Below are 15,024 nucleotides of genomic sequence, written 5' to 3' on the forward strand. Positions count from 1 at the left end.
TGCCCTGCTGAGTGGTATACGAGCCCGGTAACCTCTGAGGGATGTCAGGAAACAGGTGGATTCTGTGGTCACTTAAGACCAGTAGTCTGGTAATGGATTTGGGATGGCAGTCACTTCACTAGCTTGCATAGTGGGAGCAAATTTGTGGTTAAGGAAAAGAGGCTGCTGCTTGTTTGCTACACTGGCCATGCTGAAAACACAATGGTGATATTATGGGGGTTTGAGGCTAAAATAATATTAATTTGCAATGGTCAATCGCGAACCGACTCGTCTGACTATCACGTGATCGTAGATACTTCACAAAATCGGGCGATCTTCCTCAGGCCTTCGTTGTCTACCAGTTACCAAGTGCAAGTGGCCGTCTTGCTTCGAACGTCCTAATACTATTTCTTGGAACCTTCTGGGATGAACCGAACATTTATGGGCAACATTCTTTGCTTATCCGTCCTATTGAAGTCGTTCCTTTCTGACAATGCTGCCCAAGCTCTCCGCCTTGGTGTAGTACGCAAGCAGCCACTTGCTTCTGATATACAATGCCACCTGCGTTGTCTCGGTGAGAAGTTGCCTCCTGAGAGAAGAGCTGCTTCCAACTCCTCGGATGAATACTTTACGAAACATTTGCTACTCAGTGCGGCTGTTTTAATCGACGACAACTAGCCAGCCAATGAGTGCAAAACAATATACTCAAGGCCAAATTGGTTTCTGCAAATTTGTGGTTCAGCATCTGGTCCATACCGTCAACCCTTCTATTTCGCTTGCCTCTATTCCAAAAATATCAATTCTTTTACTGCTGCAGATCATGGAGCTCCGCTGTTGGTCATAGCAACCAAGTTATGAGCCAAGCACCTTGAACGTATCCTCAATCCATACGTGACCAGAGATGAACAAATTCTTTGCGCATTAGCTTGAAGAAACAGGAGTAGCTGCCGGTTTGCTCAGTTGTTCTTTACTGTCCACGATCGACAACGATTCATCTGCGCTACTGATGCAAATGCTTTCCCGACTCAAGCTACGAACGTTCTCCTGAATTGTCATGTCACTAATGAATCTTCTCAACATTACAGCACATCTCTTACGTTGTCATTTCTCTGAACAACCGCCGCTCAATATGCTCTAAGTTTTCATATGACTGGTCGACCTAACGCGTGACTGCACGTGGACCGATCTACAGGCCGTCATTGAACACCATACTCTTCATGCATCGCTATTGTGTATAGAATCAGGGAGGCAGAGCCGTTCATTAGGTCCTCTGTTTTCGGTAGGTCTTGCACCAAACAAGCACAGGGCTTCCGAAAGTCGGCGTGTAGAAGTAAGTACTTTATGAGCTTGTTTTTCCGTTTCTATTTCCGTCTACTTCGCTGAACGTTGTCTGATCGGTCATGCGGTCAGATCACACTAACGAAGGTGGGAAAAGTTGTGATATATCTGCAGGTCTGACTTCTCCACACGTTACTTGACAATCTGTGAGTGGTTATCTTGCTTCGAAAATGCCCTGGTACTATACTTGGGAACTGCTTCTCTGCATTACAGAAGGCTGGGAAGTATCCTTCGCTTTCTCATTCTGTCGAAGCTGTTCTTTTCTGACAGGGTACCTAAGCTCTCTACCAAGTTGTGCATTGCAGTCATCCACTTATTTCTGATAGAAGATGCTGTCTAAGAGATGAGCTGCCTGAGGTTCCTCGTATAAATACTTGACGAAACATATTCCGTGCTGATCCGCTATTTTAATCAGCTTATCTCAAGGACTGGTGGTATAATAATCTTGTAAAAGATTCTCGAGCACTTCCGCGAGGTCCACGCCCATCCGATGACCTCTCCTTTATCGTTCAAATATACCATGTTCAGTCCAAACATGGACTTTTCGAAGCCTAGTACACTTGCCCCGATGATCTCGACTATAAACAGCACTGTGGACTCAGGTCCGCGCGGCACGGCGCATTCATTGAACGTAAATGCCACTCTTATAAAGCGAGCTTACTCTCGGAGTTAGGAATCACTCCGACCTCCAAGATGATAGACGAGAAACTAACCAACATGAAACCAGAAACCTTTAATTACAATGCAGGGGAACCACGCTTCGACATGGAATCCGGAAAATCGCAACCGCTGTCCGACACCGTCGAGAAAGCAAGTTTAGAAGGGTTAGGCACCGAGGAGTCAAACAACACAATCAACGAGAAACGAGTCCTGCGTCGTATTGATCTCACTATAATCCCTTGGCTTGCTTTTCTGTACATGCTCTGCTTTCTCGATAGGTCGAATATCGGAAATGCACGCGTGCGTATAGCCATCTTAATCATTGAAACTTAGGTTTAACAACAAGGCAAACCGCAGCTATACAATTTGGAAGCAGATCTGCATCTGTCGGATGCTCAGTATCTGATCTGTCTTTCGCTATTCTATGTGCCATACGTCCTCTGCGAGGTGAGCCTCTACTTCTCTTCCTTTGTTTTGCCGCGAGCTGAGGAGATCGTACTGACATATGCCCATAGGTACCCGCAAATATGTGCCTTAAGCGCACGAGACCGTCAATTTGGCTACCGATAATAATGCTTCTATGGGGCATTACCATGGTCCGTGAATTTGCTTCAGCCCAACCGCCACCGGTCATCGTCTTGAATAAGTTTCGAAGACAATGCAGGGTCTCGTTCATAACTACGGGGGTTTGCTAGGTTCATTTTCTCCGATACCTCCTAACAATTGGTCTGACCTTTTCGACACGCTTACAGCAAACCGAATCTTTCTCGGCATCTTCGAGGCTGGTTTCTATCCTGGTATTGCATTTTATATGTCTTGGTATGGTATCACACGGTCCATCGTCACTAGATACTGATAGTGGTAAATGCTGTTGGAAGCTGGTATAGACGCGACGAATTCGGACTTCGTTTCGCGATTTTCTACACTGGGACTTCCCTTGCTGGTGCATTCAACGGCTTTTTCGCTGTAAGTTCGATATTATGGAGTAATATGGTCTCTTACTCAACTATTTCAGGCGGCGATTTCAAATATGGATGGTGTCGCAGGGAAACCCGTTTGGTAAGATGATCGACCATTACAAGCATGAACCTGTCTATATCGTCCGACACAGGTCTTGGATATTTATTCTAGAAGGCCTTATCACCGTCATGGCGTCTATTGCGTCGTTCATTATCATCCAAGACTACCCCTCTACTGCTCGTTTCCTTTCCGAACAGGAGCGTGTTTATATCGTTCGCCGTCTACAAGCAGGTGGTCAATTCTCCGTCTCCGCCGAACAGCGGAGATGGCGTGATGTTCGGAGGGCTTTCACAGATCGGAAGACGTGGCTTGGGGGGCTCATCAATTGCGGTACGCTGATTTTTAGGATTTTGGACAAAGTGTGGCAAATGTCGATTTGCTCTCCCATCGCAGGTGCAACTGCTGCGAACTATAAAATATCTTTTTTCCTTCCGACTATTATTTCGCAATTAGGTGAGAACCTATGATTACGAATGTTTGCTTTTTTTAACGTTTGCTTCAAGGCTTCACGGCGAACAAAGCAAATCTGCTCACCGTACCTGTACACCTTGTAGCTGCTGCAGTTTCGTGTCTCGTTAACTACTCTGCCGACCGGTTTAGAATACGTGGCCCTGTCTCTATGTGAGATCCTTCAATCTTCGTCGAGAGTTATTTGTTTATGCGTGTTTTGCCTAGTGGGCTGTTTGTCTTTGGTAGGAAAAAGTCTCCGCCTTCATAATACAGAGCCTTGACTCTTACGCGATACTTACAGCGTTGACGGGTTGTCTTATGCAGATGCTTTCTAGAAATGCGGCTCTCTCATACTTTGCAACATACATGATTGCATTGTGCGGGCATCCAATGCATGTTTGTTATGCACTGCAAGTACTAACAACGATTTTGAAACAGTTCCGTGTACCCTGCGACTGGTGAGTGCATACTTATCAAAACATATATGTCATATCGTTGACTTGATCTGGTTCAGCGAACACAGTGTTAGAAACTTTGCAGAACCTTGAGTAATCAGGTTTTTGCTGACCTTGTCTAAATTTAGAGCGTGGTCATCAAACAATATCCATAACTCGTACAAGCGTAGTGTTTCTCTTGCGATCATAGTATCAATGTACATGTTCTCGCCTACTTGCACCAGACATTCTCGGCTAATCACGATTTGAAGATCAAGTTCAGTGGGAGTTATTTCCATCAACTTGGTCGGTGCTCCTCCACGTGCACTGTTGCGATCGAGTTAATAGTGCAGAACATGTAGTTCCGCGAGCAGGACGCCCCTCGATACATCCTCGGAAACTCTTTTTCTGTTGCCGCTACTATAGTTGGTCTCGTCAGTTCGATAACGCTCCACGTTTTATTGCGCAGAGAAAATGGACATCGTAACCGTGGAGAACGCGATGAAGTCATCGGGGACGCTGTAGACGGTCACGGAGATATACGGAATGGTCGGTACGACAGCGTTGAAGCGGCGAAGAGAGATAAAGGAGATGAATGGAGTGGATTTCGATACATGACGTGATAGTCTTTGAATATCGGTACCTATTGATAATGTAGTAGAAGTGCTGTTCCCTTTGACTCTTGAGGTGGAATCAGGAAAGTAAAGTCAATATAGACGATGATAAGTTATAACTGCTACACGGTTTCAATCTCTTTGCAGCTATTCGATGAGTTTTAAAAAACAAACAAAATAGTTCAATAGACAATGGTCCTCTAATCATTACGACCTCTACTCCAGCGGACCTCGGACAAAGCAAGCACATGGGATCCGAGAGTCGGAAAACGAAATAGGCACTATATAATCGTGGCTTCTTATTTGCTCTGCTTTTCTTGTATTGCAGAAAAAGGTTGGTTCTCACGTGACCTTTCTGTTCCAGTGCACTGAAATACTTAATACAAGAGTGTGGACCCTGGTTGAGTCGAAATTAGAACAGCAGTGAAGCAGCCAGGTATTCTGTAAATCCAGGTGCAGGGAAGGTGCCCTTCTTTTGAAAGCCTTTAGAATTTTCATAAGACAATTACACACCCACCCTTCCCTCTGTAGCCATCATGTCTTTAACTGATTTTTGCTAGATGAACCAAGAGGTGTTAGTATTGCCACTTGCTCAGCCCTATTGCAGCTGGGAACTGTTCACAGCGAGCATGTTACAAGAACGGTTATCCATAGGTTATTGTGGGCTGGGATCGGATTTGATTACTTTGCTCATCATATAAGACACCTAGATCTTCTCATCAACACCACTAGCTTTGGTACACTCACAGTTCACAATGGCCATAAATCACTGTCTTGCTCCAAGATGAGAGATAGTGTGTGCAAAGTTGTCCAGTATCCAGATATGTTCCGTAAATATCACCCGAAGAGAGGAAGCCGTCCAACCTGTTCCACAAGTTGACCAAGGCTACTGTGTATGTCATTAGTTAAATAGTTACGTGGACATGTTCCTTCCACGAGTATCCACATAAACCTTGCGAATCTACCGAACTGACAATTCGTTATCACCTAGTCAATGGGAGTCCAAAAAGTTTAGGAGAACATCAACAACGGCCCTCGACGAAGCCGTTACAAATTTCGAATAAGCACATGAATAAGTTGCCCACGCATCATGAATAACTCCTGTCGAATACAACAGACAGGCAGGGAGTTACGAGCTAGCATGCATTGCATTGCAAGGTATCATGTACAACGTGAAACCATGGAACGTGGAAAAGTGAAACAATGCTGTCGACATCATCGCACAAAGTAGCAGTGCCAGTACGAGTGAGAAAATGCGATAGCATTTCAATTTCGGGTCAACAACACGGGCGAATTGTGTAAACTGGGAATGCTTGTTGCGAACAGGATTGTTGGGATGGAACAAGAAAGAGAAACGGGAAATATCAACAGATTTATTAGCACACGCGATGATGATTGGGGTCTGGGGGAGATGAAGCCGGTAAAGACTTGAAATTCCGTCGAGCTGATTTCACCGAGGCCAAATATCCATTCCGTTCGCTGAACGCTGTGCATCTCGCTGAGTGACGCTCGGTGGAGAGTTTTGTGCTTGCCCTACGAATGGGTTGCGTTGTGCACCACCAGCTGCAACAACACCCGCATTGTAAAATGATTGTGGTCCACCAGCTCCGCCAGTTTGGTTCGCTCCCCGATTTTCAGGTGAAGCTTGATTCGACTGTCCATATGCACTTTGATACTGGTCAGGCTGCATTGGAACGTACATCGTCGCAATGTCCGCACGACCCCGGTCAAGAGCATCAAAAGGAGCATTTGATGGCTGCTGTTGTGGGTGCGCCTGCTGCTGCTGGGCCGAAAATGAATTGGCATACCGAGCACTTGAAGGGGCAGAATTGCCAGAATATGCTTGTGGTGGACTCGACAAGTTCGCAGGGTTCGACGAACCGTAAAGCGACTGCTGATCACCACGCGCAGCGGCACGTACGTTTGACATAACAACCTCTCTCCTGTCTGACGGATCATCTACGACAATACTCGCTGACTGATAGGACTGCGACAACGATGACGGTTGTGCAGGGTACCGATGTCCAGAACGCTGTTGATTCCAAGTAGCGTATCCCTGCGCTGCGGCTAATTCTGCTTGCTGATGTAAATACTCCAAAGGCTGATATGGTTGCGTAGCTGCAGCTTTGCCGGCCTGGCGTCTCTCCCATTCGCGCATCGCATCATCACGATTAAGCACTGGTGTGAGTGCATTCCTACCAGAAATAACGTCGTGGTTCATATGCTGCAGTCGAGCGAGAGCAGGCGGAATAGCATCCATGTTATTAATCGTATTTGCACGAGCCCGGGAATTTGGATAGTAAGCACTCGACGGCGGGTTAGGATGAGAACTTGGTGGAATGCTCAAGTCTGTAGGTGGAAAGATGTCTCGTAGTAAGCACCAAGATAATACTAACTTGTTGAAGACACTCACTCGCAGGATGATGTCCCACGGCGCCATGCTGAACCTGCTGAGCAGGTGAAGTGTAATGTTGCGCCTCCTGTCGTTGTGATTGCGCCGATGCCTGGACCGGCTGTTGCTGAGGCTGCGGGTTTACGTATGGATTGCGGTACACATTCGACGCTGCCTGACTCGCCGCCTGCTGCTGCGCGGTATATGCTTGATGTTGTGCAAGATGTTGATTGTATGCCGCCGCATCCTGATACGCACGCTGGCCCTTCGGTTGCTGAGGGACGAGTCCGCCGTATGGCCGCTTTGGATCTGCTTGTGCATTCGAAGGCGACTGAGAAGCTGAAGCCGCAGCAGCTGACGTTGCGCTATTCAGATGACTCGGCGGCTAGAAGCAGTGGTAAATGCTTTTGGTTATGGCGACAAACGGGGATGACGTACTACGAAGGGCCTAGTGTACTTCTCACCCGTGATAAATGGATGCATCCGAGCCTGTTGCGGAGTCCATCGTTGCATAGGATCCAAGTTTAGCAAACCCTGACAGAAATCGATAAACGCAGCACGATTCATCAGTTCTGGAAGACCAATGCGGAATCAGTAAGAACTCTTGTATGAATGACAGGCACTGATAAACCTTTCTCGACCTCATGTCCGGACTTCGATGAGCTCTTAAAGTTCGGCATCGGTGCGCCATTAATTATATCCGGAAGAGTAGTCGCTTTGAAATATTGTTTGCCTGGCTGCTCCTGAGTGTTCCGCTCCCTCGAGTACTGCTCGATACTCTTGAGACGGTACTTCTTCTGTCCGTAATGATCGATATACGAATCGAAAAAGTGACCTGATTGTTTGCCGATTTCTAACATATATGTTGGCGGAAGACTAAGGAAAAAATAAGAGTCTGCAGTGAAACAGAAGTTCAATAGAGAATCATACCCAAGCATCTCCACGATTCGGGTGATCTGGTTGTATTCGCTAGTTCCCGGGAACAACGGCAGCCCCAAGAAGAGCTCTACAGCAATGCACCCCAGGGACCACATGTCAATTGCCGTATTATACGGGATTCCAAGCAACACTTCCGGTGAGCGGTAGAATCGAGACTGGATGTACGTGTACACAGTCTGCCGTTCGTGGCAAGCCGAACCGAAGTCAATAACCTTAATAGTAGGCGACTGCAGTCTGCGATTCCAAGTGTCACCTTTTCAATTGTAAGAGTATATGCGTTGAAGATAACTTACGATTTCAACAAAATGTTTTCGGGCTTCAAGTCGCAATGTATGAGTCGAGCATCCTTCAGTACACTCAGTGCGTCGAGGAGCTGGGCTGTGAAAACCTTCACAAGTTGAGTGCTCAGACCTTGGAACTGATTTTGTTTGATAAGTTCGTAAAGGTTAGAGGAAAGGAGTTCGAAAACAAGACACAGGTGATTCTTATGGATGAACGAGTCTCGTAATCGTAGGATATGGTGCTCGTCAGTAGGATCGCACTGATTGTTGAGCTATACATTGTAACTTGTGAGCCTCAGGTTTTACTTTCCTGGCTCGGCACGCACCAGCTCTAGTATTGTCACCTCCATCATACTTTGATTGAAGTATGCTGGTTTATTTTTCACAACCTTCACGGCCACAATTTCATGGGTCTTCATATTCTGGCATTTCACTACCTGCCCGAACGTGCCTTGACCCAAGACATCTAAGATAAGGTACCTGCTTTAAATCTCAATTTAGAATGCTTTTTTTTTAAATGGATAAATATTAAAATAACGCGTACTTGTTTTGCTCCGAGCCCAACCAGTCATTCACATAGAGGATATAATCATAATCCTCATTGTCGAACCCGTCATTGTGCATCGGCTTGCTCGGCTTCGTGAGGACACGCCGGGGGTTGCTTGCAGATTCATAATGGAATTGAGGGTTACAAATATGATACGTGTCCGTGATGTCCGTGGTAAGTTGTCTCAAAGGCTAAACAACCAGCGCGTGTACAATATTAATCAATATCCATCAAAACACTGGAGAACCATTATGACGTACCGACAAGAACTGTCCGTTTGCGTCCCCTCTTCGCCCAGCAGGCTGGGCATTTACGTAAGGCTTCAAGTCTCGCTGGTCGCGTACCCTTCGGAAACCCGAGGCACGGTGGCGTTTCTGCGTATTTTCGACCGCCATCGCGTCGTCAGGTTCGGCAGTGTGGTATTGTGCCTGTGCTAACTGCTGGGCATGCTGATATGACAGCGGCGTATTTGGTGTTGACAGACTCTGTCGAAGTGGCATTGTGCTTTGCGAAGAATAATGGTGAGGCTGACTCGTATGTGTGCCTTGTGAAGAGTGCGAGGGACCGGGCGATGTCGTATCCATGGGATAATGGGAGTACTGAGAAGAAAGCTGCGATGGAGGAGCTGGCAGAGTCCGCTGGCCAGCAAATGGCGAACCAATTGGTGATGGCTGTTGATGCTGAGTGCTGCTTTTGGTTGGTGCCTGTTGTGGCTGATATGGTGAGGCTGCAGGCATCTCCGTTGGACTCGAATATTGATACGCAGTTGATGTTGGCGAGTATGCTGTCGCCGGACTCTGCGAACTGAGTTGTTGAAGCTGAGAATATGGATCTAAAAGTGGTGTTCCACCCTGTCCGGCTCCCTGTACTCGCCTTGTACTCCTTACATCGCCTGATACATCCTCTAATTTAACTCCACCTGTTTGTCGCCGCGCTTGAGTCGGCGTGCCAGAAAAGTGGCCGTCCTGATATGCATCACCTGCATTTACACTGCCGACACTCGAATGCGCGGAGTGAGTAGGCAAATGAGACTGTTGGGTCGCCGAATATGCGACACTTGGTGGATAAAACGACTGAGAGATCTGCTGCGATGTGCCAAGTGAACGATGCTGCTGGTGCGGCGGCCGCTCGCCAGCGATGGCACTTCCCTGCACACCGTCGTCCATATACGCACTCTCAAGGTCGTTCTGCATGTGTGGACGATTTCGACGCGCCGCAAAACCAGTGGCTGAGCTGCCAATGGTGTTCCCGAGCGACGCGCTGCGCGACAAATTCGGTTGACCTGTCGAGAGATACTGTTGGCTGCCTGTCTGCGGATCGTTGTCGAAGAGATGCGGAATGCGTGGATTTCGCGCTGACGCTGGAGCGTCGTGTTGCACAGAAAGCGGCTGATGCGTATTGATTACGGGAGGCTGCCGAGACGAGGCGCTCTGCGGCGGCGGTGGAGCGCTGTACGGCGAACCTGCGTACGCCGCCTGCTGGGCTGCGTGTGCAGCCTGGGCAGAGGACGACGACAAGGGCGGATCGTGAAAGCTTGTGAATGAATCCTGGGCGTAACGAGGAAGGTCAAAGTCGTCGTTGCCTCTCATGTAGGCCAGCTCGTTTTCGCTCATAATCCCAACGCTCCCAGGCAGTGTCGGTCACGAGAGTAGTGACAGGCGATGGACAAGGTTTATTGTTGGTCGACCGCAGACAACACGACGACCCACGGCTGGGATTATCGTCGACAAAGGCTTAGGCGAGGAGGCGACGTTGTTGAGGATGAAAGAGGCCGAAAGCAGAGCGAGACTAAGTTGGGACAGACTGACAGAGCGTACTCACGTCAATGGGGAGCGTTACTCGAGGTACAGGGCACACGTAACGCCATCCGAATTTATTTTCATTTATCGATCATATAATATTATTTTTACCGAATCACCTCAAGTTCATGCCATTCGAATAATAACCGATGCGCACGCATATAGTCTATTAGTATCACTGCTCAAGCTCCTTCAGTGTCTGAACTACACTCCTTTCTGCTTCAAGTGCGAGCTTCGGCCCATGCCCCATGGAGAGAAATCCAGGTGGCAAGTCGATGGACAGGAATATTTGCTTTTTGAATCTTCGGGCTGTCATCACCGCATGAAACAACATATTATGGAAGACAAGAAGCACAAAAAAATCAAAGTCATCAGCAATCCGTCAATGTCCGCAGCGGAAAGAACAGATACCGACCAAGCCGCTGAGCCATACCCAGCGCTAAATCAGACGTTGAATTGCGAAACAACGACGTCCCCGCTGGCGTTGCATTGTCCTTTTTTCGGACAAAAAGGAGGGCTTCAATCGTTTCAATGCGCAGTCAGACTCCGAGAGAAGGACATACAGAGAGAGGAGGCATGGCGCATGCCCAGTCTCGGCAGAGACACCCATTTTGAGGTGCACTTTCTGCCTCCTCTGCTTTCCCATTTGTCGGGCCGACCCAAAGCATATATGAGTCTACAAGCCGGGTTACTTGCACGACCATAGCAGGCGTAACATCGTCAAGAGCCTCAAAGTACCGTGTTTGTGTCTCGATCATGGCTATACAAGGCAAACAATACTATTTAGAAATAAGCGCTAGTATATCAGTACAGATAAGCGCTTTCCATGATCCCACTTTGGACGCTATCTGCCATCAGCGCTGCAGAGAAGGCATCCACCGCGAACGGCACAATCGACGACGGCAGTTGAGCTGCCAGTTCTAGTTGTCGTTTATTCGGCGTATTTCTTTTCTCAGTCGGGTTGAAGGTCTTGCAATACATAAATTACCTTTAGATTATTATTCGATGGCCGCTGCAACGACATCTATTTCCTCAACTCAGACGGCGAACAGACGAACAGTGCACTCCGCCGGATGTGTTCGAGACGGAAAAGCCATCTGTGCATGCGATAAACCTGCTGCAAGGAATGTCAGTCGTACAGATAAGAATCCAAATAGGTTCGTCATGAAACCATAATTAGTTGTGATCTTATAACGGACCCTAACGTTCCGCTTGCTCCTGTGCGTACTACGCAATCTCATACAGGCCATTCTATTGCTGCGCGGATGATAATTGCAGGTTCTGGAGTACGCAGCTGTCCTCGTCTCACTCTTCTTATAATCACTGACGAATATAACCTTCCTATTACTTCTCCGTGTACCCCCTATTATAATTATTTGCCTCTTTTTGGCTCTTTATTTGTGAATATAGAATGGGAAGACGACCTTATTGGCGCAGGTCTCAACCCTCCCCAGCCTCCTGCGCCTCCACAGACACCGAACAATTCTCGGACCGCGATAAATATCGGCGCGCTTCTGTCACCACCAGGTTCTGCTGTGAAACGTACTCACGCGCATATGTCGGCCGCCGAACATATGACACCTGAAGCAAAAGCACGTCGATTTGCTGCCATTGATGACGCTGTCGAGGACCTTTCTAAAGATGAAGGTGATCGCGGGAACTTCAATCGCGAGGAAAGCACGACCGACGATGAATACACCACTCCAGATGCCAAACGGACGCGTTTTTCCGTCAAGAAGGAAGGAGAAGAAGGAAATCCTAGACCAGGAACAACTAGCACGCCTCCGCGCCGATCAAGATCTTCTGTGACTCTGCCAACGCCCGTACAGACTTCTGAACGTGAAGGCACAACAGCGTCACAAGGAGTATTTAGTGGCGAACTTCCACCATCTCCAACGTCCTTCACGAAAGGCGCACAACGTGCAATGGATAGAGCTCGTGCCCAGTCTTCCGCTTCCGGTTCAGGCTTGCAAGCTGGCAAGGGAAAGGCTCCTGCTACAACAAATGACGAGGCGAATGTGGAACCAAGGACTGAGGAAACGAATGTCCGTCTATCCTTCTGTCTCGTCTGTCTCTGCTTCTACTTATTTTTCAAATCTTGTCGCTACTTATTTCATTTGTCAATGGTCCCTGTTCGTAAACAGGCCTCGATCCCTGGTCCATCCAGTAACGAGCCCAATGGACAGCAAGAACATGACGGACCTGATGACGTGCAGATGCAAGAGCAGGAGCAAGGTCGGGAAGAGAGTTTCCCTTCACAACTTGCATCGACGATTCAAAGGTCGGCTGCGGACATGCAAACGGTCGCATCGAACCTGCGCAACAGAAACTCAAGAGCTTCACCGGGCACACATTCCGCGGCTGCGACCACGATATTCAACTCGATGTCGACAATCTCCGCGCAGCAGACGTCCTTGTATAGCGCTGTGCACGACCTACTTGCCGAGTCCGAGCGCCTGCGCCGTAGGGTGAATACTGCGGAGAGAAACTTGGCTTACAAGGACACGCAGATTGCCAGGCTCCAGGAGGAGAATGCAGAGTACGCGTCTTCTTGCGTCCCTTACCACAGTATTTGAGCCTTTTCTAAAGAATTTCTGCTTAGACTGAAAACAAGGAATACCGAGTAAGCACGCACCTCTCTCCCATGTACCATCCTCGTCTTGCTTATCTCTGACTTGCGTCCAGGTTGGAGGCAGTACGAGAACAGATTCATACAATTGCCAAACTCACGCCTCCAAGGTCCGGGACCACCACTCAAGACTAACGATTCACTTTTTCCCTACTGGTTGCTTGTACATTATTATTTCCCCGATCTTTCGTCTATCGTTCCTCTTCTTGTCTTTCAACTGTTACTCTGTTCCTTTTCCCTCGTGTCTCGATCTGCACAGTACGTCTGTGTCCCGTTTGTCGTTTGTACTATAGCGCCACCCCCCCCCCCCCCAAAATTCTTTTCTATCACCTTGCCTCAGTCCATATTTAACTTGTGCTTGTCCAAATCCCCTATTGATTGCTTGTGCACAATTATTTTCCTCGATCCTTTGTCTATCGCTCCTGGTTCTTACATCCCTTCTAACTCTGTGATCTCAAGATAAATGAGTCAATTTCCCTGCTACATTTTTATACCTTTAGGACATTCCTCAATCTTTCCTCCGTTGTTTCCGGTTCCTGTCCTTCTGTTCATTTGTGGTATCTCAATCGGCGCTGAGCGTCCGTCTCGTTTGTACTATAGCGCTACCTCAGCCCCATTTCTTTTCATCATCTCGCCTCTGGTCTATCTCTCACTCACACCGATCCAAACTACTTCAACTTCTCCCTCACTCGTCTCTTTGTTTATACACATCTCAAATTGTGGCATCTTAGAAATTAGTCCACACCTCCACACTCAGCTCATCTCGCCTTCACTCTGCACCGATCCAAAGCTCTTCAACTTCTCTACTCACTCACTTCTGCTGCAGTGCATTACTACATAGCTTGGACGTTTAACAACACCTCGTGTAAACCATCTCCTGCATCTCTACACCAGTTTCTCTGTACCTCCACACTATCAGCAAGTTCTAACTTAGGACCTCACATTGATACCTGTAACTACATCTGCGATGTACGTATACTATACTAAAGAATGCAATACAAATCAAGTAGTGCCTACAGCCCTCTCCGAGTCCATTTTTCCACTTTTGATTGTTTCTTTTCAGCTCTCTACAACGTCCGTTAAAGTTCTTCTGAGGGATGCAATGAGTATGCTGAGATATAAAGAGCAGTTTTGTCTGGATGAATCTACTGTGATTTCTTAATACATGTGCATTTCGAGTCATCTGTCTGATTAGGTTACACCGAGTGTTAGTGTGCAGAGGTTCCACAGGTTGGTCAACCGAATGTCTGGTTATTGAAAAGTCAAAAACACTATCCCCTATTTCGATTACAAAAACTCGGTATTTTATATGCTTCGTCATGAACGGCAAGCCTGGACCCCTCGTAAGAGGCTGAAATCATGCAGTTCATTGACATTTCGATGATGTCTGGTTATTGAAAAGCCAGACATACTGTTCCGACCTTCAACTACAACGTCCTATAAGGTGTACGATATTGTTCAGCCGAGCGTCCATTGACTAATCCATACATGTATCCCTGACAGATATATGCTTAGTAGAATCGTTTTGAAATTCTCAAAGGAGTGGAATAGTTTGATAGGGCTCGCTCGAATATTAGGCCTTTACCCAGGGCTACAAACAATTGTATACGGTTTGTCACATTAATTGCTTGGTTTTCCCATAGACTTCACCACAACATATTGCACTGTATGGACCTATGTTATCTCCAGCGAATAACAAGCCAAGGTATGAAAATGCGTCAATACATTGTATCATTGCGACAGACGGTACATGGGAATGTTCTGAGTTTGTCTCCATAAGCAGGGACACGATATGCAACACGATTACGGACTTACCCCCGCAGAGAAATTTACTCGCGTATGACTTCCTTTAACAGGTTTCACACAAGCTGGAACCTGCAGCATCTTCCAGCATAGACAGACAAAATGAATTAATTGAGTAGTACCCAGTCTATCGCCAAAG

The 15,024-nt window shown here is 47.4% G+C and overlaps 4 protein-coding genes across 4 annotated transcripts; 2 read left to right on the plus strand and 2 right to left on the minus strand.

Annotated features, from left to right (window-relative positions):
* Positions 1-2,082: 2,082 nt before the first annotated feature.
* On the plus strand, positions 2,083-4,504 carry FOMMEDRAFT_84368 (MFS general substrate transporter; the record flags this gene model as incomplete). The annotated part of the gene is made up of 13 exons (XM_007266517.1): positions 2,083-2,277; positions 2,335-2,424; positions 2,493-2,573; positions 2,633-2,672; positions 2,730-2,796; positions 2,856-2,943; positions 2,993-3,036; positions 3,089-3,450; positions 3,501-3,618; positions 3,723-3,847; positions 4,033-4,099; positions 4,154-4,187; positions 4,244-4,504. The coding sequence occupies 13 exons, from the start codon at positions 2,083-2,085 to the stop codon at positions 4,502-4,504; spliced, it is 1,572 nt and encodes a 523-aa protein (XP_007266579.1).
* Positions 4,505-7,298: 2,794 nt separating this feature from the next.
* On the minus strand, positions 7,299-9,049 carry FOMMEDRAFT_84608 (kinase-like protein; the record flags this gene model as incomplete). Its single annotated transcript, XM_007266518.1, has 7 exons — positions 7,299-7,459; positions 7,519-7,763; positions 7,818-8,060; positions 8,120-8,379; positions 8,434-8,590; positions 8,652-8,845; positions 8,915-9,049. 7 exons carry the CDS (start codon positions 9,047-9,049, stop codon positions 7,299-7,301), a joined length of 1,395 nt encoding a protein of 464 aa, XP_007266580.1.
* A 1,579-nt stretch (positions 9,050-10,628) lies between these two features.
* Positions 10,629-11,211, minus strand: FOMMEDRAFT_84794 (uncharacterized protein; the record flags this gene model as incomplete). The annotated part of the gene is made up of 3 exons (XM_007266519.1): positions 10,629-10,762; positions 10,869-10,947; positions 11,017-11,211. The coding sequence occupies 3 exons, from the start codon at positions 11,209-11,211 to the stop codon at positions 10,629-10,631; spliced, it is 408 nt and encodes a 135-aa protein (XP_007266581.1).
* Positions 11,212-12,009: 798 nt separating this feature from the next.
* FOMMEDRAFT_28519 (uncharacterized protein) lies at positions 12,010-13,217 on the plus strand (the record flags this gene model as incomplete). Its single annotated transcript, XM_007266520.1, has 4 exons — positions 12,010-12,498; positions 12,598-12,992; positions 13,056-13,076; positions 13,139-13,217. The coding sequence occupies 4 exons, from the start codon at positions 12,010-12,012 to the stop codon at positions 13,215-13,217; spliced, it is 984 nt and encodes a 327-aa protein (XP_007266582.1).
* Positions 13,218-15,024: the final 1,807 nt, after the last annotated feature.

This window comes from Fomitiporia mediterranea (assembly GCF_000271605.1).
Source record: "Fomitiporia mediterranea MF3/22 unplaced genomic scaffold FOMMEscaffold_6, whole genome shotgun sequence".
Taxonomy (NCBI): domain Eukaryota; kingdom Fungi; phylum Basidiomycota; class Agaricomycetes; order Hymenochaetales; family Hymenochaetaceae; genus Fomitiporia; species Fomitiporia mediterranea.